Source organism: Mesocricetus auratus, unplaced genomic scaffold (genome assembly GCF_017639785.1).
Source record: "Mesocricetus auratus isolate SY011 unplaced genomic scaffold, BCM_Maur_2.0 Super-Scaffold_4256, whole genome shotgun sequence".
In the NCBI taxonomy this organism is placed as follows: Eukaryota; Metazoa; Chordata; class Mammalia; order Rodentia; family Cricetidae; genus Mesocricetus; species Mesocricetus auratus.
In genome coordinates this window covers 123,357,208-123,379,489 of record NW_024429182.1, presented here as the reverse complement: position 1 = coordinate 123,379,489, position 22,282 = coordinate 123,357,208, and the positions used below count along the sequence as shown (strand labels likewise).

At 40.4% G+C, this 22,282-nt stretch overlaps 1 protein-coding gene across 9 annotated transcripts in view; it reads right to left on the bottom strand.

The window, feature by feature from the left end:
- Positions 1-22,282, bottom strand: part of Chd2 (chromodomain helicase DNA binding protein 2) — a 132,850-nt gene that overhangs the window by 91,921 nt on the left and 18,647 nt on the right. For 4 of the 9 annotated variants that reach the window (XM_040730250.1, XM_040730251.1, XM_040730252.1 and 1 more), the window contains exons 6-7: positions 21,814-21,945; positions 1,363-1,594 (exon numbers count right to left, since the gene is read on the bottom strand). In XM_040730250.1, coding sequence (XP_040586184.1) covers positions 1,363-1,594; positions 21,814-21,875 — 294 coding nt within the window. In that variant the 5' untranslated portion in view covers positions 21,876-21,945. The other 5 variants (XM_040730243.1, XM_040730256.1, XM_040730249.1 and 2 more) reach the window with 4 other exon arrangements.

The following is a 22,282-nucleotide window of genomic DNA, read 5'->3' as shown; positions in this document are numbered from 1 at the left end:
AAAAGCTACAGTAAGCTGAAAAACAAAGAATAAACTGAAAAGTAGAACTAGAATCCAATGCAATTGTATGCTTCAATGTTGTCATATTCCCTAATAATGGCTCTAGAATATCTCAATTTTAAAGGACAAAAGACCCAACCATGAGTTAGGAGCAATCAAGTGGGAGGAAATACAAGTCAAAGAGGCAAGTAAATGTACAACACACTGGACCAACCTGGTAGAGAAAGAAGTGAGAAAGGTATGTAGTCTAGTTTTTCTGCCTACACCCACACCTACTCCTTTATGGACCTCTGCTACAGAAGAGAAATCATTTGTATGACTCAGCGGAGAATGTTATGGCTCCTTTTTTTAAATGAGATGGCCAAAGTCAGCTAATATGACTACACCAACCAGTCTTACCACTCTCAGACTACCTAGGCATATTGGCTCCAAGCCATACTATACTACTTACATCCCAAAACAGCTTGTATTATTTGTCTTTTAGAGGCCACTTAATTCTGCTCTTCCAAAAAAACAGCTGGCATGTGTACTCACTAGTGAGTGGCCCCTTACATGGGTAATAAAACTTTCCTACTGTTGGGGGATGTGGGAGAAGCTAGCATGTAAATAAAATATATAAAGCAAGCAGTCTTTTTGGAAGATGGTAATTTCTCTATTAGGTCCAGCAACATGGAAACATGTTCTCATCTCAGCAGGAAGGAGAGGAAGGAAGATGAGGAGTTCAAGGTCATCCTTGGTTGCAGTGAATTCAGGGTCAACCTGGGCTACATGATATCCTATCCAAAAAAAAAAATTTAGATACCTGCTGATGAAGCCACATAATCACTAATCCTTTTTCACCAAAAAAGAAATGTATTCCAAAGTTTGGAACCAATGTGGAAATGCGATGCAAGTTAATTTCTGCCTTTTGTTGTCTTTCCTGTAAGATTCTTTTCTAATAAGCAAAATACAACTACAATTCCTTCACTCAGACTCTACACAGGGAAGGATAACTCTTTGTGACAGTGCAATAGTCAGGCCTGTAATCCCAGCACATGGGTTTAAGGAGGAGTATCTTGAGTTCTAGGCCATACCAAGCTATACTGTTTGAAAAACAGGGTCATGTGGGGGAGGAAAAGACTGGGCAAGCATAATAATGGTGCACACCTATAGTCTCAGCACTTGGGAGACAGACACAGGAGGATCAGGAGTGCAAAACCATTCTTGGCAGTATTGCAGCAAGTTCCTGCTTCCTGGCTAGCCCAAGGTACGTGAGACCAGAAACAGACAAACAAAAAGACACACTAATCAATCTCTTATGCAAACATTCTCGGAGCTGGTCCTAGATAGGAACAAATTCGCAATACTCAGCCCAGGAGATACCTTCTTCACATCAGCTATCCGTTCCTTCTTAGAGGCAGGCTTCTCTTTGGTTTCTGGAAGAACTGGCTGGGATTTGGAACCTGCTGATTCACTCTCAGATTCTGATTGACTCTCAGAAGATTCAGAACTGCTATTGGACTCGCTGCCATGTCCACTGCCGGGATCGCTGCCCTGCTCACTTTCCGACTGACTGCCAGAGTCTGAACCCGAAGCTTCTTCAGAGGCCGAATGACTTCATTTAATAGAGAGACAGGCAGAGAGAAAGACTTAGAAACATTTAAGAACATCCACATATTGTTTAAATCCTCTGGTAATATCTACAGACCATGATTTCAGCAATTTAGCATCCACATCTTCAAATTCACTTTCATTTCTATGCTGCAATCAATGCTGTCCTATTGTTTTCAACCTTTATCTTTGTATTTTTTGACACCATACATATATCAGGTGATTTACACATTTTCACACATTCTGGTGAACATAGGTCCCTTCACTCTAATGAGGTAAAACTATAGCTCTTAGTATTTAAGGAATTCTAAGACCTCACTGCAATACTATATAATCTGTCTACTGAATCGTATCTGTTTAAGTACTAATGCCTCCTTCAAAATAATAAATACTAATTTCAAAAATGACAAAAACAAACCCACCCGCAAAGAAAGAATGCAATTATCCAACTGGTAGTTCTCAGGCACGGGGGCTAAACTCAGTAGGCAGCTATACACACCATCTGTAGACACACACAGGTCCTGATTCCAAAGCAATGACTCCAAGAATAATCCCATCACCGATCCGAAATGGGATTTGCACATCCCTTCCTCTTCCTCATCTGGAACTACCCTCAGATAAACAACCTTGAGGAGGTGAGCGATGGCGAAAGCCACATAATAGAAACCTCAGGTTGAGAGGGAGACCACAATAGCATGAAGCTTAAGAGGGAAGTTTCCTATTACCACCGTCTCTTCCAAACTAGAACTGAGGTCACACAACTTAACAAATGACTACCGAAAAGAGCCAGGCCACAGACGGAACTGGGTCGGAAGTGTGCTTTCAAAGACAGCAAGGTGCCCTAGGCTTCAGCACACACCAGGTGTGGTGGTGAACACTCAGAAGGCCTAGAAGTTCAAAGGCAGCCTCTGCTACATAGTAAGTTGGAGGCCAGCCTGAAATACACGAGCTCCTGCCAAAATAAGAGAAAAAGAAAATGGAAACTTGAAATGATCCAAATCTACAAAAAGCACATTACAGTACAGACGCCTGTAAGTCAAGACCAAGAAATGGAGAAATTTGACTCTAAGAAGGAAAGATGGGAAAAATAGTGTCAGGCATTATGCTAAACACTCAGTACATATTTATTACCCAGAACAACCTTATGAAGAGACAGACTTTGAGAAACTCAGTCTTCTCTCTTCTATACCTTATCCCGTATCTCACTTCCTAGTTGTACATTCTTTATTTTATTTTATGTGTATCAGTATTCTGCCTGCATGCATGTCTATGTGTGTGCAGTGTGCACAGAAGCCAGTTGGATCCCCTAGGACTGGAGTTACAAACTGCTGTGAGCATTCATGAGGGTGCTGAGAATCAACTGGATAGTCCTCTAATAGACCAGCTAATCTCTTAACTGCAGAGCCATCTCTCTAGTCCCTTAGCTGTGTCATCATTTAACCTGCTCCACCCACCTAAAAAGTCATGAGCACACCCAGTTGGGGTGGTGGTGGTGGCGCTCACCTTTAATCCTAGCACTTGGAAAGCAGAAAGAGGCAGATCTCTGTGAGTTCGAGGCCAGCTTGGTCTATAGAGCCAAATTCCAGGACAGGCACCAAAGTTACAGAGAAACCCTGTCTCACAAAACCAAAAAAAAGTCATGATCATTATATAGCAGCTATGAAAGCAGCAATAAACTGCAATAGTTCTCTACAAATGCTTCCCTTACCCAGAAAGTTGCAATCTGAGACTGACGTCCTACCTGACTCCCTAAGAGAAAGTTCTCCCAGCTGATTATTAGGAAGTGGGTATCACAAAAGGACCCTGTCAGTTTTAGACACCACCACAGATATGTAGAACTAGCTGCAAATTTTCCTTATAAATTAGAGATTCAGAAGGGCCATTCTCCCTGAAAGCAAGGAAGAATCTGGAAGCTAGGCAGCTTAGTGCTGACAAAGACCTGCCCCTTACAGCCCAGACACCCAGCCTGGACTTTTTATCCATCCCAGTATGAGCTGGAAAACTAGTCTCTGACGCTGCCCCAGACTTACGTTTATGATTCGCACCTCTCGCGGTAGGATTTCCTTCCTTTTGTATTGTGCTTTGTTTCCATGTATGTCTATGCACCACAGACCAGAGGAGGGCAGCAAATAGCCTGGAACAGCTACAGTTATGCGCCATCATGTAGGTGCAGGGAGCTGAAGCCAAGGTTGTCTAGAAAACCAAGTAAGCCCTCCAAATTGTTGAGCCCTCTCTCCAACACCCTGCTTGTCTTTTCATCACTCTCCCCTCCTTCCCATTTGCTCCATGGAACACTTGTAGAAGCATGGCATAAATCCAAGTACCACTCACCTCCAACCCAAGTACACAGCAAGCCAAGTATCTAACTTTGAGAACTTGGTATCATCTTCTGTAGGAAAGCATGCTTTGCTTTCTCATGTGCTAAATTCAGCCTATTAGACACTTCCAAATGCTGACCTATCGCTGCAATCACTACCATGAGAAGTGAAAACTGGCAGCCCTACTTTGGTATCAGCTTCAACTCCCAACCTCTGCTACCTCTCACTTTTCACCATGACTCCTGCCCCTAGGAAACTGAATCCAAAGCACCAGCAGTTGGGTTAGGGGTATGACTCAGTGGTACAGTGCTGGCCTATTCATGCATAAATCTGAGGCTTGGTCCACAACACCTATCAAAGGATGATAAACGCAAGTTTTTGTATACTCCAGCTATGTGCCTGACACATTAGCTTGTCTCTCATCTGTTCCATCCTATAAAAACAATGTGGTCACGTGTCAAAACAGGTTTGAAAGCTAAGGCCATCTTCTCAATGTTCCTTGTGCTTGATACATTGGAGATTACTGAGTGAGCTAGAATAACAGTGTACCTGCCTTTTGAAGTGGCTTCATTTTCCAGCAGTACTCCAGACAAGAACTTGTGGGTGGAATCACATGAAAATCATCACAACTAAAATTGTCAGGACACGACAGTAATCAACATACTCACTTTCTGGGAAAAAAAATATGCCAATGTAACTGAAAAAATGTTAAACTACCTATTTAAAGACCCAGAAAAAAAGACATAAAAGTCAGCTTTGGTGGTGCATGCCTTTAATCCCAGCACTTGGGAAGCAGAGGCAGGCGGATCTCTGTGAGTTCTAGGCCAGCATGGTCTACAGAGCGAGTTCCAGAACAGCCTCCAAAACAATACAGAGAAACCCTGCCTTGAAAAACAAACAAACAAAAAAAAAAAACAAAACAAAACAAAAGACAGCTTTAGTCCACTTCAGAAAATGGTAACAGTCCAGTAAACTAGAAAGGCTTTTTTATTTAGTCTTGTGCTAAAAAGCAAGAATCACAGATTTACTTTAACACAATGTGTCAATGCCATGACAGAAAGACAGTTCTCTGTGAAATGCCATATATGTAAGCTGGATTTCAATGTTTACTTGACTTATTTTCAAACTGTTCTCTTAAACAATAAGCTATAACTATCTGTGATTCATTTCTGTATATCTTTATCTCTAAGCAGAATATTTAGGTTCTTTCACCATCATTCACTGTAACCAGTAAAGCTGTAATTATTCTTGTATATACCTTCTAGGACAGCTGTGTTTCTATTTGTGTATAAGTGACCATTAGAAATGTAACACCCACATTCCCATTAGCACACAAATATGTATGTAAATGTTGAGTGGCTTATTTTGTGGGAAGGGGTATGCTGTTAGAATCCAAAGGTTAGCTTATGCTTATAAGATAAGAAATAAAAAGAAAAAAATAAATACTACAGAAATTAAACCTAAGGAAACAAAGCTATAGTCACCTATGGAATTGAGGGAAATGGGTGTAACCAGGTAAGACATTGACATTCTATGGCTTTAATGGTGAACTCATAGCTGCTTAGAACTCTTTAAATATTTTTAATGTATAAAGGAGTTCACTAACAAAAATGAACACGCAGTGAAACAGTATAAGAATAAGTAATTTAAAATTTATTTTTGATCAGGCAGTGGTAGCTCACAGCTTGAATTCCAGTACTCAGCAAAGAGGTAGGTGGCAAGTTCTGTGAGTTCCAACCTGTCATCACAAAATCAAGGTACGTATTGACTATGTAAAAACAAAGAAAGGGAACTTTATTTTGGAACAAGCAAGTAAGATGTAAGACTTAACATATTCCAGGAAGAGGAATACTTTCATAAAAACTTAGTAAAGGTCTTTATTTTTTTCAATCATTGTTTGAGACAGAAGGCCAGTCTAGCCTTGAACTCAGAGATGCACCTGTCTCTACCTCACTAGTGCTGGGATTAGAGTAAAAGGAGAAAGTTCCTTACTGTTGGGAAAAGTGTTTTACGCTGCACTTTTCAGAGAACCAACAGCTGAAGTGACAGACATTTCCTAGTATCTAGTACTCCAGCACCACACCTAGCTTTCACCTGAATACTAAAGAAACAGGTAATGAATACCAGCGGGTTAGTATGTTTTTATACCATCACTTGGGAAGCTGGAGACAGGAGATAGCCTGTATGATCCCCCCAAAAAGACAGAGAGGAAGACTAGCTTTCTAGGTATTAATAGTTACAAGGCAGTTGAAACTTATATTCACAGGAATTACAGCCAAATAAAAATCTTATTTATTTAGAAATTATTCAAACCCTAGACAGCAAATTTCATACTTTTCAACTGGACAAAAAAATGATATGCATCAAAATGAGAAAGTGAGAGAGAAAGAATGAGAGAGAGAAGGAAAGAAGAGAGTGAACACCTTTACTAATGTTTTTATGAAATGGATCAGTCTTTCTTATACTGGACTTTGAAACCAACAGGGTCACTTCCATTTCTTAAAGTGCCATTTTCAAAATGGCCACAAGGGGACAGCACAAGACAGTCCACTTAAAAGAGAAAGCCTGTGGGTTCTCTAGGAGCCTCCATTTCAGCCACTGGTGTTTATTTTCCTAACTTACAAAATGGCTGAACTACTTACTACTTGACAGAGCTCCGTGGTTACTGCAGGCAATGCAAAATTGAAAGAATGCAAGGTACTGAATGAACTCCATGCACAAAGAGACATCCACACAGTTTGCATTATAAACATCTAAAGTGTCTAAAATATGCAAAAAGCCTTATCCTTACATTAACTCTGGAAGACAAAAAAGTCTTAGTGATTGCAAGATCTGCGCTATCTGCCCTCTGTGGTATTGCTGGCCTTGCATTACGCACATTCTTCAGTCACATTATCAAATCAACCAAGTTGCCACTCCTTCCAGGCATGGCTAGGTGTCTTTAAGGAAATGGAAAGATATTTCAGAGTTCTCAATGACAAAGAATATATAACAATTCCTTAAGCTTTGGGGTTTTTGTTGTTGTTATTTTGTGGAATAGAGTATTTAATGACATTAATAAAGCTGTCTCTTTTTTTAACTTTAAGCTTTGGTTTTTTTTTTTTTGTTCTTGTTTTTTTTTTGGTTTGTTTTTGTTTTACGAGACAGGGTTTCTGTGTATTGTTTTGGAGGCTGTCGGTCCAGCCCAGCCTAGAACTCAGAGATCCGCCTGCCTCTAGTGCTGGAATTAAAGGAGTGCACTACCAACGCCCTACTTAAGCTTTGTTTTTATGAACCCTTATGCTTCTAAGTTCAACTCTTCAGATTCTGAAAAATAAACATAGTATAAACTTTTTTTTTTTTTTTTGGTTTTTCGAGACAGGGTTTCTCTGTATTGTTTTGGAGGCTGTCCTGGAACTCGCTCTGTAGACCAGACTGGCCTCAAACTCACAGAGACCCGCCTGCCTCTGCCTCCCAAGTGCTGGGATTAAAGGAGTGTGCCACCAACGCCCAGCTCATAGTATAAGTTTATAAGTTACAGTATAAACATGGATAAGCAAAGTAAATTAAGAAAACAAAGTTGAATGTATACATTAACAAAAAGTATACAACATATGAAGACTGGCAACTCAAAACTCCAGTAGGAAATCAGGCAAAAACAAAAAACATTCAACTACAGGAAAGAAACTGAAATGGCCAATAAAGTTAAGAAAATATACCAAGTGGGTGGTGATGGCACATGCCTTTAATGCCAGCACTGGGGAGGCAGAGGCAGGCAGATCTGATTAGGAGGCCAACCTGATCTACGGAGTTTCACAACAGGCAGGGTTACACAAAGAAACCCTGTCTTGAAAAACAAACAAACACACACACACACACACAAATTAAATATATCTTAGATATGACATTTAAAAAATTAAACAGTAAGCCAGGCGGTGGTGGCGCACGCCTTTATCCCAGCACTCGGGAGGCAGAAGCAGCGGGTCTCTGTGAGTTTGAGGCCAGGCTGGACCAACAGCCTCCAAAACAATACAGAGAAACCCTGTCTCGTAAAACCCCCCCCAAAAAAATTAAACAGTATTTAGGGGGATATATTATGATATACAATTTTAAAATTTTTGTCCAAAAAATCATCTACATATTGATAAAATATACAAAATGTGAATTATGTATACTATCCATACTAATCTGAACAGGATTAGGCCTTAATATAATCTATAAATACAAATTACAATTTCAAAACTATGAACTTAAAGCTATACAAACTACAAACATTTTTAGAAGACTTTATATGCCAAGTTAGCAGAAGTGACAAAAGTAAAGGGGTGTGATAGGAGTGTAGCTATGTCTTAACTCTCTTACGAAAAACTTCGAACCGCTTGTTTCTGCATGGTTTCTCAAAAGGGTTTGTTTTGTTTTTGAGACAGGGTCTCACCATGAAACATGGAGACCAAACCCAAAGACTCACAGGTGCTGGAGCTAAAAGCACCACTGTAGCCAGCAAGGTTTCTTTCTATCATGCAACTGATCCATGTTCTTCTCCAAGTCTCCTTAACAGTGAGCACACACAGACGTTCTTAGACAAGCAGACAGGAATGATGAAGGGGAAAAGGCAGGGAGAGAAGGGATTCGGTCAGGCCTCTGGCCGCTGAGTTGGGGAACTCCCACACAGCTGACACGGCTGTGGAGGCTGGCCAACTTCACTGCTGCCCTGCATTCTCAATCTTACGCCCTCAGAATCTCCAACAAGAACAAGATTACACACTAACCCTTCCCACCCCCACGCACCATGTCTTTGTTTTAGAGACAGCTTTTGTCTACATAGCCCCAGATGGATGACTGTCCTGGGAACTCTGTAAGTAGACCAGGCTGGCCTTGAACTCAACAAAGATCTGCTTCTGCCTCCTGAGTGCTGGGATTAAACGTGCACCACCATGCCAAACTGTTTACAGCAGCGTTCTAACTTCTGAGCAGCCCCAGTGCTTTATCCAGGCTTCCACTTCATCGGATGGAATCCCACCCAAAGCAAATCAGAAACCACCCCCACCATCTTACTTGTCAAAGAAGAAAAGCTCCCTCAGAGGAGAGTTCAGCAGAAGGGAAAGGGGAAGTAAAAGGCCAGTGGAGGGTGAAAACAACTAAGCCCCATATACATGCATGAATCTGTCAACGAATTTAAGGGTTCCTGTAGCAGGCCTTCAAGATATAAACTCCAGAAGCCACCAAAGTCAGCATTTATCGCTACAAAGACCTCAATTTCAACTGCCTTGAGGAACCCAAAGTCACATCTTCCTTCCCTGACTGCCCTTTTATCAACATTTGTGCTTAAATTTTACATTTAAGAAAATGTTACTGTGCCAATATAACAAGCCTTTATTTTACATACATCACAATCTTCAATGAAATTCTTTTCTGTGGTGAAGCAGTGAGTCCTACTGTAACTGAAAAAAAGCTTCAAGGCCGTGGTGGCAGCAGAAATTGCATGTGAGTCTCTGCTCCCCCTTTCAGCGGCATCATCTCATTGCTAATCTATGAGAGGCCAGTGATTTGGACCTGGCTAATACACCAGTCAACAAGAAACCAAAGCTCGCACTAAACTTCTAAACTGCCTACCTTACCTTCAGGGCAACTTACATTGGCACAATCAAGTTCTCTGTCTTACAACCTCAAGTAACCTGAACTGCTCACCCTGCTTTTTTTGTTTCCTTGTTCCAACAGACTGCTTTAGAAAACTGCTCCTCCACACCTTCCTACTTACTGATGGAAAGCTGCCCATTGCCATCCTTCAATCGCTAATAAAAGCCAACCAGATCTTCAGATTTCTGTTAAAACTGTCATTTCTCATAGGAAAAATGCACTTTTACTTCAAAGAAAAATATTCAAAATGGCACTTACAATTTCATGAAATAAACAGCAAAGCTAAATCCCAATAGTATTTCTCAAATTAAGGCAGCCAGAGGTCTGCAGCTCAGTGGCAGAGGGCTTCCCAGCATTCATAAGGCCCTCCAGGTGGTTTAGGCCTAGAAGCCTAGCTATTATGAAGGTTGGGGCAGAGAGGATACCAGAATTTTAAGAGAACCATATATCTAGCTGTTTCGGAAATTCTCATCTGGGGATAGGCAGAGGTCACCTTAAGCTTTCTCATTGCTAATTCTGCTCCCCAACAACCAATTAACATTTCCATCATCTTAATTGGTTTACCAAGTACCAGACATTGGCCTCCAGCAGATAGGGGTGTGAATGACATCAAAGATGCTGGATACATTCTACATAGAGAATCATATACATACTTAATCATTATCTAGCAACACCTACATACTAAAAGTAAAAAGAAAGCTTTCCAACTCAGTTAAAAACAAGACTAACCACCAAGCTGAAGAGAAGCTACAAGGGAAAGCTCCTTGCACTCATAAACAGGGTCCTAACCAACCATCAAAGGGGACACTAAGAATAAATGAACTAGTTTGGCCAGGAGTTCCCTTTAAACCTCCGAGTCTTCTATTTTCTTATTAGCTAACTTGTAGACTATAACTTTTATGGGCTTTTATAAAATAGACTGTGCTGACAAAACTTCAAAGTTCAAAAGAGACTAAAAGCCCTGGTTACCATCCCATAATAAATGTGAAATACATGCCTATGTTCTCAAGAGTCCTTGGAGCTACCTAAGAAAACAAGGTGAGGGGCCTCGGTTTAGCAATCACCAGCATTCACTATGAGAAGAACTCCATGACATTTTTAGTTACACGTGCTTTCTACACTGGGACACCTTTGACAGGGATGGAATTGGATTGTTGAAGGGAGTGCCTGTGTTTGTAGGTTATCTGGCACCCCACACTTCAGTGCACTAGATGTCAATAGCACCAAAAATATATCCAAACAAGACAAAATTGGGGAAGAGGGGACACACAATGTCAAGGGTGGAAAGCTGCCACTGTCTGTAAGCCTGCACCAGACGCACAGCATTACCATTTTTACTTTAAGAAATGAAAAAGCTCAGAAGCTTGTGCACAGAATCCTGCACATACTAGAAGCAAAATATCAGGTGTTGAGGGTTTACACAGTCATAATACCATCACTCAGGAGGCCAGGGCTGAACTGCCTCAAACACCAGTCCAGCCTGGGTGAAACGTCTCCAAAAATAATAATAACCAAAAGGAAACAAAGAACAAATATCCAAACTTTCAAGAGCTCTCTGTGCACCTGTCACACAAACCTACCCTGCTGCCCAAACTATAAAACCTTCAGTCACCTGAGTTTATTCTTCAACATATAGACTCCTGGGTACAATCCCTAAATTACCCTATTGTAACACTTCCAAGCAAGACACCTGGTATTAACAATCGACCCAGGTGACTAATTCTTAGTAAGATTATTTTTAGAGTTAACTATCAACCAAAAGCTAAACTTTAAAGGCATTAAAGAGAAAAAGTATTATAGAAGTGTTGGGGACCAGATCACTGAATATTCTTCTTAGCCCAGGACACATCCCAAAACTCAGGCACCTTCCCACAAATGGCCTTTAACAATGCCTTGCTAACACCTACACTCCCTGGTGACATCTCCTGCTCCCGCATACATATGATACGCTCCCTGCTTCTAACAGCCCCCGCCTCGCCTCACTTCCCAGAGTCTCTGGTCTAACAACCTCCGCCCCATGGCCAATGCCACATTCCCATTTAAGCCCGCACAGAACTTTCATTAAATGGCAGCTTGATTGGAAGGTCTGTCTTGCTGTCCCTCTTGTCTCACTCATCCCAGGTTTCCGTGGGCTCGATCCTGTTGTGCCCTGCTGGCCATCAGTCCCAACGTTCATCTTAGTAGCCATATATGGACTGTGTGAATGTCAAGCAACCTGTATCTGAATGTGAGCAGGGGACACATTAATCTCTAATAAGATTCTCAGCATCACCTGATCCATTTAGGATTGCTTCTGGACAAGGCACTTCTACAAGACAAATGACCTAACTGACATGCTACACAATCTATAAATTCCACTCAGTTATGACACTTGTTTCAATTACCCAAGTAATTCTCAAGCAAAATATGTACAAAAAATAAATTCAGAATACAGGAGAGGGAGACCACAAACACAATTTTCATGCATTACAGACTAACCCAAAGTGCATGTGTGATAACAGCCAAACAACAGAGAGCAAGTTCTAGGGTTTCCAAGACCTTGCATGTATACCCTGCCCTTTCAGGATTCAGCAACCCCCATGGCAGCAAGCATTTTATGCAAAATACAGGCCTTTTGAAGACCACATCCACAACACACAGTACTCTCGAGTTTTTTGTTTCTTTAAAATGTGAAAGGTGCCGGGCGTTGGTGGCGCACGCCTTTAATCCCAGCACTAGGGAGGCAGAGGCAGGCGGATCTCTGTGAGTTTGAGGCCAGCCTAGTCTACAAAGTGAGTTCCAGGACAGCCTCCAAAGCTACAAAGAAACCCTGTCTCGAAAAACCACAAAAAAAAAAAAATTGTGAAAGGTAGGTGGGAGAGGTGGTACACACCTTCACTCCCCAGGCAGAGGCGCGTCTATGAGTTCTAGGCCAGTCAGGACTGTTGCATAGGGAAATCCTGGCTCAAAGAAACAAAAATAAATAAATAAAGATAATATATAAGAAAGGTGGGCAGGGAAGAAGGCTCAACAACATGAGCACTTGCTTTGTAAACATCAAGACCTGATTTCAAATACCCAGAATCCTCATTAAAAAAACCACAACAAAAAATACCAGCTGTAGGACTGGAGATGGCCCACTGCTAAAGAACACATGCTGCGCTTCCAAAGGACCCAGATCCAATTCCCAGCGCCCACAGGGCTGCTCATGACTGTCATGGGGATCCAAACCCTGTTCTGGTCTCCAAGGGCACCAGGAACAGATGAAGTACACAAACATACATACAAATAAAATACAAATACATAAAAATCTTTACATTTAAAATTAGTCAGCCAGTGTGCATGCCTTAATCCTAGAACTCAGAAGGCATCAACAGGCAGATCTCTGAAAGTTCAAAGAAAACCTGGTCTTCATGGTTCCAAGGCTTTCAGAACTACACCGTGAAACTAGCTTTTCATAAATAGGCAGGTGTGCTTGAAAGTACAGTTCTGAGACACAGGGTGAAGGGTCACTGAACTTGCCAGGCTCACTCCAGATTCAGTAAGACCCTGTACAAATAGGGCAGACAGTGATAGAGGCCATCAAACAATGTCCTCTTCTGGCTTCAGTGTGTGCATGAACTACATACACCATATAATCAATCAATCAATCAATCAATCAATGTAAAAGCTTTGGGAGAATCAAAAGATGATCCAAGATGTTTCACTATATCTCCCAATTCCCTCTACAGCTTTCTCTGAATTGAGCAAGAGGACAGCAACCATTCACAGCATGCTTACGCCATCCAAGAGCCGACTACCAAAATTCTGAGTCACTGTTCCACCACTGACTCCCTTATACTTCAGTTTTCTCATTTTTTTTACCAAAAGGAATAATAATCCTACCTCTTCCTTATTTTCTTGTAAACAGTCTCTCACAATCATTTCATCTACAGACTTAACACCTATCAAAAACAAAGATTGCAAACACAAGGCTGTTCAGGGCTCAGTTATACATGTCTTAAATCCCAGCACTCTGGGGCAAGGAGTAGGTGGATCAGAGTTGAGAACAGCCTGGTCTACAGCATTCTGGGACAGCCAGGGATACAGAGAGAAGACCCCATCTCAAAAATCAAAAAGATGGGAAGAAGGAAAAAAAGAAGCTGGGCCAACTATGGTATCGGAAGCCTTTAATCTCAGCACTAGAAGCTGAAGCAAGGCAGACTGAGTTCAAAGGTCGGCCTGGTCTACACAGTAAGTGATAAGACAGCCAGAGCTACAAAGTGCAATCCTGTTTCAAAAAAGGAATACATAAAGGAGATTCCCTAAGGTTTTTCATCATTTTTCTAGAATGCTGATGCTGGTTACAGTTTACAACTGTCAACTGGGTGACAGTCTAAGTAACAGCTCCCTCCACTCCTGTATAATCTGGCTAGGTACTTACCTCTATAAGCTACCCCGAGGGCAGGTGAGGTCAGAAGGGAATATGAATGCACTGAAATGAAGGGATTCTTTTGAAGATTTGGGAAGGTACTAAGTACTCTTAAAGAGATCAGCACCCAAACAAACTTCTGGATAGACCTGAAGAGTATGAGTATGGAATACACTAAGGGAAGAGACCAGCAGACCTAACAGCAAACTGAGACAGAGAAGGAACTCAGCTTCTATGGAAAAGAATGTCTGGAGCTGGAGAATACGGACACAGAAACACTTCCTCTCCACTGAACCTCTAACTCCCTTTCTCAGAACTCCATCCATCTTTCATTTCAACTCCAAACTAAAAGCAGTGGCCTGAAAGCACCAACAAGGGAGATCGGATGGGCCAGCGGTTATCCCTAAAGAAATCGTTACATTTGGAACACATGCAGAAAACACATGCAGGGCTTTCACAAAGCAAACTTGGAAGGTAGGACTGGACTTGGCTATTTTAAAAGACCTCCAATGTCTGAGACAGAAACAAACTCATCTAACCCATAAACCACACTAAAAGGAACTGAAGAGAAAGAAACCAAAGCCACCCCAAGTTTTGGCACCACAGTTCCAAGGAAATAAAGTACGCATCAAACATGGGCAGGCAAATGCACAGTATTAAGGTGAAGACCCATGAGGAAAGGCTAACTCCAGCCAACTAGATGGGCCTCGACTACTACCAGAGCACTCACTGGTCATTCTTCCTACTGCAACAGCTTGAAGCAAAATGGGGGAAGAGTTAAGGAAAAACAGGCAGCAATTATCACCTGGGGGGAGGGGGGAGAAAGTAACTCAGTTACTGCCAAGAGCAGGGCTGTGACTCAGAGGACAGGAAGAAGAACAAGCTGTCAGAGGCTGGCTCCTTGAAGGAGTAAACAAAAAACAACAAAACAAAAAAGCTGAGGTTTAACTACAAAATGCACCCAAGATTTTAAGTTAAAGGGGGCTTGCCTCCTGAGGTCATTCTAGAAAAATCACTCCTCTAATTTGCCTGAAACAACTCTTGGTAAACCAGACAACCACTTAGGCAGAATGTGGCTCACTGGAAGGCATTTAGAACTGCAGGGCTGAAGGGTGGGGGAGACAAGGATCAACTGAGCAGTGATAAAACAGTATTACTAGTTTATATTCACTGGGCGATGGGTGCTTTCAGTATGCTAGGCTCTTCCCTACGGACCTAGATAGGCATTCTAACAGTTAATCCTCACAACCCTATGATTAACACGGTCTACATTCTTAAGATGAGAAAATGTCATGCCGGAAAATAACAAAATTGGAAGCTTTTAGTACTAAAGTAAAAGCTGAATTGATACCTATTACATACACCATTCTTGCCTAGCAAGAACATAACTGAGAATTAAACCATAAAATCAGATCTAGCTTTGACCTTTCTTTCCCCAGCCTCTTAAAGGGGTGAGAATGGAGAGATGGCTTAGCATTTAAGAAAACCTGCTACCCTTGCAGAGGATGCAGGTCTGTGGTTCCGGGCATCCACACAGCATTTGAAAACTGTTAGTAACTCTGGTCCCAGTGGATACAATGCACCAGGCACACACATAGTAAAACACTCATACACATATAAAATAAATTGTAAAGGGGGGGAAGGTATTTTCCCCAAACTACAAGAGAATCCAAAGCTTTTTTAAAATTAAGATGCAGGGACCAGATGGTAGTGTTGAACGCCCACACTCCCAGCACTTGGGAGAGGAAGGTGGATCTCTGAGTTCGAAGCCAGCCTGATATACAGAACAAGTTCCGGGACACTCAAGGTTATACAAAGAAACCCTGTCTCAAAGACCCTAATAATTATTATAAATATAAATATAGAGCGAGAAAGAATTTAAACACCAAAACTGGGTGATCCATAAGCAAGGCAGTAAATGAAGTACTCTAAATATTACATAAAACAGAACATGAATGGCAGCTTCTATGCCCATTATCATTTATTTCAGAAAGGCATTGACCCTCAAGTCCTAATTTGGGCTCCAATGTTTCTATCTCTGGCTCAGAGTCATCTAATCAACTAAAGCACAAACTGGTGAGGGAGCAAAGGTCACAGACATATTCACAAAGTAAATACTGACTTAAAAAGGAAAATAGCCCTTGGGAATTTGATGATTTGGGTCAGATTCTGGCCTTCTCTCAATAACCTTAATGTTCCATTGTTAACAATGGAGAGGCTGCCCAATCATGCTGGAATCCTAAGATAGATGACCATGACAATCACCTAAAATAAGCAAGCTTACAAAGTTGTTTTTAGTTCTTTGAAATAACTCGGGTAAAGGGGGAGAGGGGACAGCTAAACACAGTTTCTTTGTTATGTTAAAGTTAACACTCCTGAAGTTGTCAGGCAAAGCTAAAATACTAAGGATCTTTAGAAGTAGCAGCCCCCAAACAGCAAAACATGACTTACTAGCAGTCACAGTTTTCGTGTTAGGGACAAGTTCACTATAGCAAGTTTCATGGAAGAAATGGTAGGGGTGTGGGTATCCCAGGTGATATCAGCAGGTGTGTCTTACAAATTTAGACAGCTGGGTTAGACACTACAGTAACATACATTATAAATTTGAATAAAATTACATATTCATTTCTCAAGGAATTAACTGGCTATAACTTAATAAAACATCTTATCAAATATTGCTTACACACCTCCCTCCATTAACTTCACCTTTTTATCCTATTTTGGAGCCATAATCTCAAGTAGTGGCAAAGACTGGCCTCCAACTTAACAAAGCTGAGGATAATCTTGAAATCCTTATTCTTCAGCATCCATACCCCAAATAAACAGATTTCAGGTGTGCCACGTCCAGTTTATGAAATTAGGAACCAAACTGAGGACCCATTGCATGCTAGGCAAGCACTCTACCATATCTCCCAACCACAACTGATACTAATCTAAAAATGTACTGATCAATAAAAAAGGTTTAAAAAAATTACAAAATTCAAGTTTTAAATAGTGAAAATACACATACAAGAAAAAGTTTCCCAGGCGGTGGTGGCGTACACCTTTAACCCCTGCACTCGGGAGGCAAGGCAGGCTGATCTCTGTGAGTTCAAGACCAGTCTGGTCTACATAGAGCTAATTCCAGGACAGCCTCCAAAAAATACAAATAAAAAAAGTGTCTTGCCTCTTTCTGCCATATCCACACAGGCTCAAAAGGCAGACCTAAGAAAACATTCTGAAATGTTCACTGGTTCCACATGTACTGTAATCAGTTCTTCAACCACTAAACCTTTGACACACAATTCAGACCATGCAATGTTCCTGGGCTGGAAATATCTTCCACAGAACGGTTTATTCTCTAAGAAACACAATGAAGTATTGGCTATTTAATTCTATCCCACACAGAAATATTTAACAAATACTAAAATCTAATACTACTATAATTGAGTTTCAATACACCAAAGGGGAGATGGAATTACTATCTTCCTTCTAGTATCAAGATATTTTATTTTGTTGCTGTTTTTCAAAAAACACATTAAAATGTGTTTATAAACCAGCAAATGATTTATAAAACGTAGATCTCTGAGGATGTTAACCATTTTGTGCAGAATAAAATGACATAATTTTTAAAAGCATGTAAAAACTTTTCTGTATAATTCTTTTGTATAACAATCTTAAAATCCCCGTTTTTGTAGGAATTCCACCTGAATGCCTAGGATTAAGGGAAACCTGTAAGACCCATTCAGGGAATTGTTCCATTCACAATCACCCATGAAAACACCTCTAGCAACCACACCATTCACTCCTTCTTTCTTTTTGAAGACAGTCTCACTGGGTGTCCTGGTTTGCAAACCAGACTGGCCTTGAACTCAAGAGATGGCCTGCTATTGCCAATGAATGAAAGGTGTGTCACCCCACCCAGTGCCCACACCTATTTTGAAGTACCACATTCTATGGAATTGTTAATAGTGTCTCCTAAGAATATCTTAATAATGCTAAAATGTACTGGAATGAGGCATATGTACATAAATGTACTAACTGTTTTTCCTTCAAGGCTAAATTCATTATTTGTGATTTAATTTCGAGCCGTAGTTGGTAAACTATTTTTAAAAATAAGTTCCTGCAAGGGTTTCCAAACATGGTAGGAAACAGCAACAACACAGAAGTTTGTTTATCACAAATGAACTAAAGGGAAACTAGGGCCAAGGCATTTCTCAAGACCTTACTTACCAAGTAATTCTGCTCTCTAAGCCAAGTTTTAATGTCAGTCAGTGCCAGCACCAGTAACTATGGTTGTCTGCTGGCACTACACAGTAATGTATTTCCTGATGCACGGACACTTGTCATAACAGCTAAAGTTCCTAGGCTATTTTCCGCTTCACTACCCCACTGCGATTTTTACAAACCACTAAACACATACTGACCTGAGTTTTTCTTCCTCAAATGGCAATTGAGAAAATGTTTGATACCAAGTAAAAATGCACGGAGACAAGCTCAAATGCTCTTCACCTGGTTTATGAGCCATGAATGACACAGAGCTTAAACACCCGTTAAGGCCTTTGAATTAAAAACATCCCACTCACACTAAACTGCTTTCAACCAATGGGAACAAAACCCACTAATCTCTTTACAATGAACAAGGAAATAAACGGGGAAAAAAACGCACCGGAATATTAAAAAGAAAAACTCGAAAATTATAAATTAAAAAACCTAGCGGACTACTATTTGGAGATTTACGACTACACTGTTCTCCAAAAGAGAATAACTATTCCAGGAATGGGTTCAGGAAAACACACGGTAGGGTGTGGTGTGGACCAGTACAGGCCAGGCCTGACGACTGCAAGAATCAAAATCAGTCCGGAAAGAAGCCGCCCACCGGAAAGTCCCGGCCAAAATTCCCTTCCTCTGTCCCGCCCCCGGCACTAGGCGAGCCCGGAGAGGAAGCAGCCGACCAGCGCACGAGGCCACGCGTCACCGCGTTCTCCCGCCCACTGCGACTGACGTCAGAGGGCGGGGCCGGCCGAGCGGCGCCGCGGTTGACCCTGCTGTTACCAGGCGTGAACACAGCCAATCAGCACCCGCCGCCAGCGCCGGCCGGCCTTTGAACTCGGCACGGCAACTTCCTGCTGTTTGGCGAGTACACAGTGCAATGCAGTATGTCTGTCAGCGCTGCGGCACAAAGGAACAGCCATTTTGTGACTGAGCTGGCCGTGCACCAAGATGCCAGAGCCCCCGAGAGCTGCTCCCTGCGCCAGCCACCGAGCTGCCCTTAACTCATCATCAGAGTACCAATGGGAACGTGGGGAAAGGGGTGTTCTGATATTTGGGACTTCGATTCATTTGTTTCAGCCTTCTTAAAAATCCGATTTTTAAAAGTATTACCAGCGTCATAAAATGGCTGCCACTGAAAACTGCTTATTCCAGTTCACAACCACTGCTTGTGCCGTTTCTAATCATCCCCAGCCTTACAAAGCTAGGAGGCTCCTGAAAACGTTAAAACTCTACCCATTCCGGATACGAAAATATGGCTCGAAGGCAAAGGACTTTGGGTATACATTTAATTTTGAGTTTATAAATGCCGTGTCCTAGAACACAGAAATGTGTTCACACGGGTCCATGTGCATTTTGTTACCCCCCTAGTTAACACTCCTGGATATAACTTAAGTATGTGACACACTTTGTGTCCATCACTAAAACTGTTGTATTTAGGAAATACAAGTGTAAATTGTTTAAAATTACATCACCAAATCACACTAGAATTAGCATTAATTTCGAAAGAATACAAAAATACACTTAATCAGTAGTAAAACTTATAGCACTTGTTTCCAAAACAGGAAAAAAGTTTACTTAAAACTTGTTCAAGTGATTCTCATTCCAAAGTTTACTTGACCTGAAAGCAATTCCTTTCCTCCCTTGCAGATCAGGGTGCAAAGGTGATTTTAGTAATGTTCCCTAAACACTTCAAAATTTAGCCTGTCTTTAAAGGCAACCTACGGATATGATATCACAGGAACCAGGTACACAGGGGCAATTCAATTTCAGCTCACTAGAAATATCACCATACTGACCAAAACAACACAAACATCCTTTAAACTTTACAGTCTTTAAGGGAAATGATGTCATAACTATGCACATGCATTAATAATGCACATAACTTAAGAGTAACAGTAATGCACATAACTTAAGAGTAACAGTAATTTAAAAGTAACTCCATCTTCAAGAATTCTAGAATATTTGGACATACATCAAGTATATGATTTTAAAGTATAATTGGCAAAAGCATTAAAAACATGCTTTTTATTGACAAAACAAAATCAAATGCATGACAATGCCCAAGTCATATCCCAGATAAAAGTAAAAGTTTATTCAAAGGCAGCACTTTGAGGTGAGTTAGAGCACAATCTGATCAATGAAACCAGAAACCCTGAATAAGAAAGCCAAAACCCTGGTGAGAATATGCAAATCATATACTCAAGGGAGTAACAACTTTAATACTGGGTCTTTCATAATTGTCAAATATATCTGCAACTTCCTATAGCTTCAAATGATTACTTTCCAGAAAACTAGTTTTGCATTACAAGCATTTTGTTCTATATATAACTCAATAATAATTACACAGGCAACTCAAAAGATCCAAAATTGTAACGACTCAATTTGCAAAGGAACTTGAAAATGTGCTTTTAAAAGCAAGACTCAAAACTATTTTTAGTCAAAAGCAAAATTCATCATTTGTAATAAACCATATTTGAAATTTCCAAATTTGCAAGCTTAATTTAGAAAAAGAATTTTATGCAAAATTATAAAATAAAATCAAAATTGGGAAAAGATCACATAACCAATCACATCCTTGCTAGCTGCATGATTTAAAATTATGACATGACAATTCTTAACAGATCCAGAAATGCATGCACATTATTTTTTTAAATGAAGATAAAGATACAGTCATACAACAAAAATATCTTAGACTTTATTACTTCAGTCACTGATAAACTACTTCAAAGAATGTGAAACAAATCATTATTTGAACAAACAGTACATTAAAGCTTCAGAAGAGAAAGCATTCCAGATGACTCTGTCAAAATAAATGGATAAATTTAAAGCAGCATCAACTAAAATGTAAAGATAAAATACCATTACCAACCAGAAAGCACTGTCTTAACATAAATACAAGCATAAGCCTTGTAACATTTTAAACATAAAATCTGAAATTATATTGTCATAGTAACCATCAAAGCTCGAGTGTTAATAGCATTCCAGGATTTTGCGATTACAGATTTAATGATTTCAGGAACTTTAAGTAAGGATTTGTTAAGTCATAAAAATTTTCAAATTTGTAAAGTGTATCAAAAGAAATAATCAAGAATATAAAACGAAAGGCATCAGTCCAAGGGTCCCATTTGTGATTCTGTTTTTAAATGTACATTTTCTCATTCATATAACTTTCTCAAATGTCTATTTACTATAATTTACTACCACAAGGCTCCTCTATGGCCCTCAGTTACAAGTTTGAATATCCCAGATAATTCAAAGAAAAAAATTTGCCTTGTATGTAAAATGGTGCAATGCAGCAATGGCTAAACAGACAAGGTCATTTTTCTGCAGCATGAAAACCTAAAAACTAAAAATTTACTGACAAAAAAACTACAGTTTCTAGGAAAGGCCTCTCCGTACAAAAGTACCTTACCTTCTGAATGCTGTAAGAGGCCTTAAGTCACAACTCAACTTTCATAAATTGCTACCAAAAATCAGGGTGTGGCATGTTAGCAATCTCAAGGTCACGCTTTAAAAAAAAAATCAGCCCAAGTTAGAAAATTCTTTCAACACAGACAGCAATCTATGCCTGTCAAAGTAAACAAGTGTAAGCTGAGGTTTCCCCAAAAAAAAAAAAAAAAAAGAAAGAAAGTTAATAGCTCATACCTCGATGCATTGCTGTGTAGCGAACTGTCCTCCTCTTGGCTTTTGTCCTTATTTCTCATCATCTTTTAATTCTTAAATATAAGGGGGAGGGGGAATCTGTGTTTGCTTTGAAGTCCTGTGCCCAGGTATTTACTGTCAAAAGTTGAAAGAAAGGTAAGGTCCCAGCTTCTGTGGATGGTTCTTATTATCAGGAACAAAGTCCTGACGATGTTAGCGATATTCATGGAATGCAACAACGGTAAACACCGAAAAAACAAAAATATTTCTATTTTTTTCTTTTTCAAATACGTGGGGGATAAGCTGAACTGTAGAAGCATCACTATCAATAAGGAAAGTTTCTCAAAGTAACACACTGGATACAAATAACAATCTCTGTATCTTATTGCGTCATCCAGGAATTTTTCATATTTACAAATAAATAAAGCCAACTTCAACATAAAAACCTTTAAAATTATCACTATTATGGGCT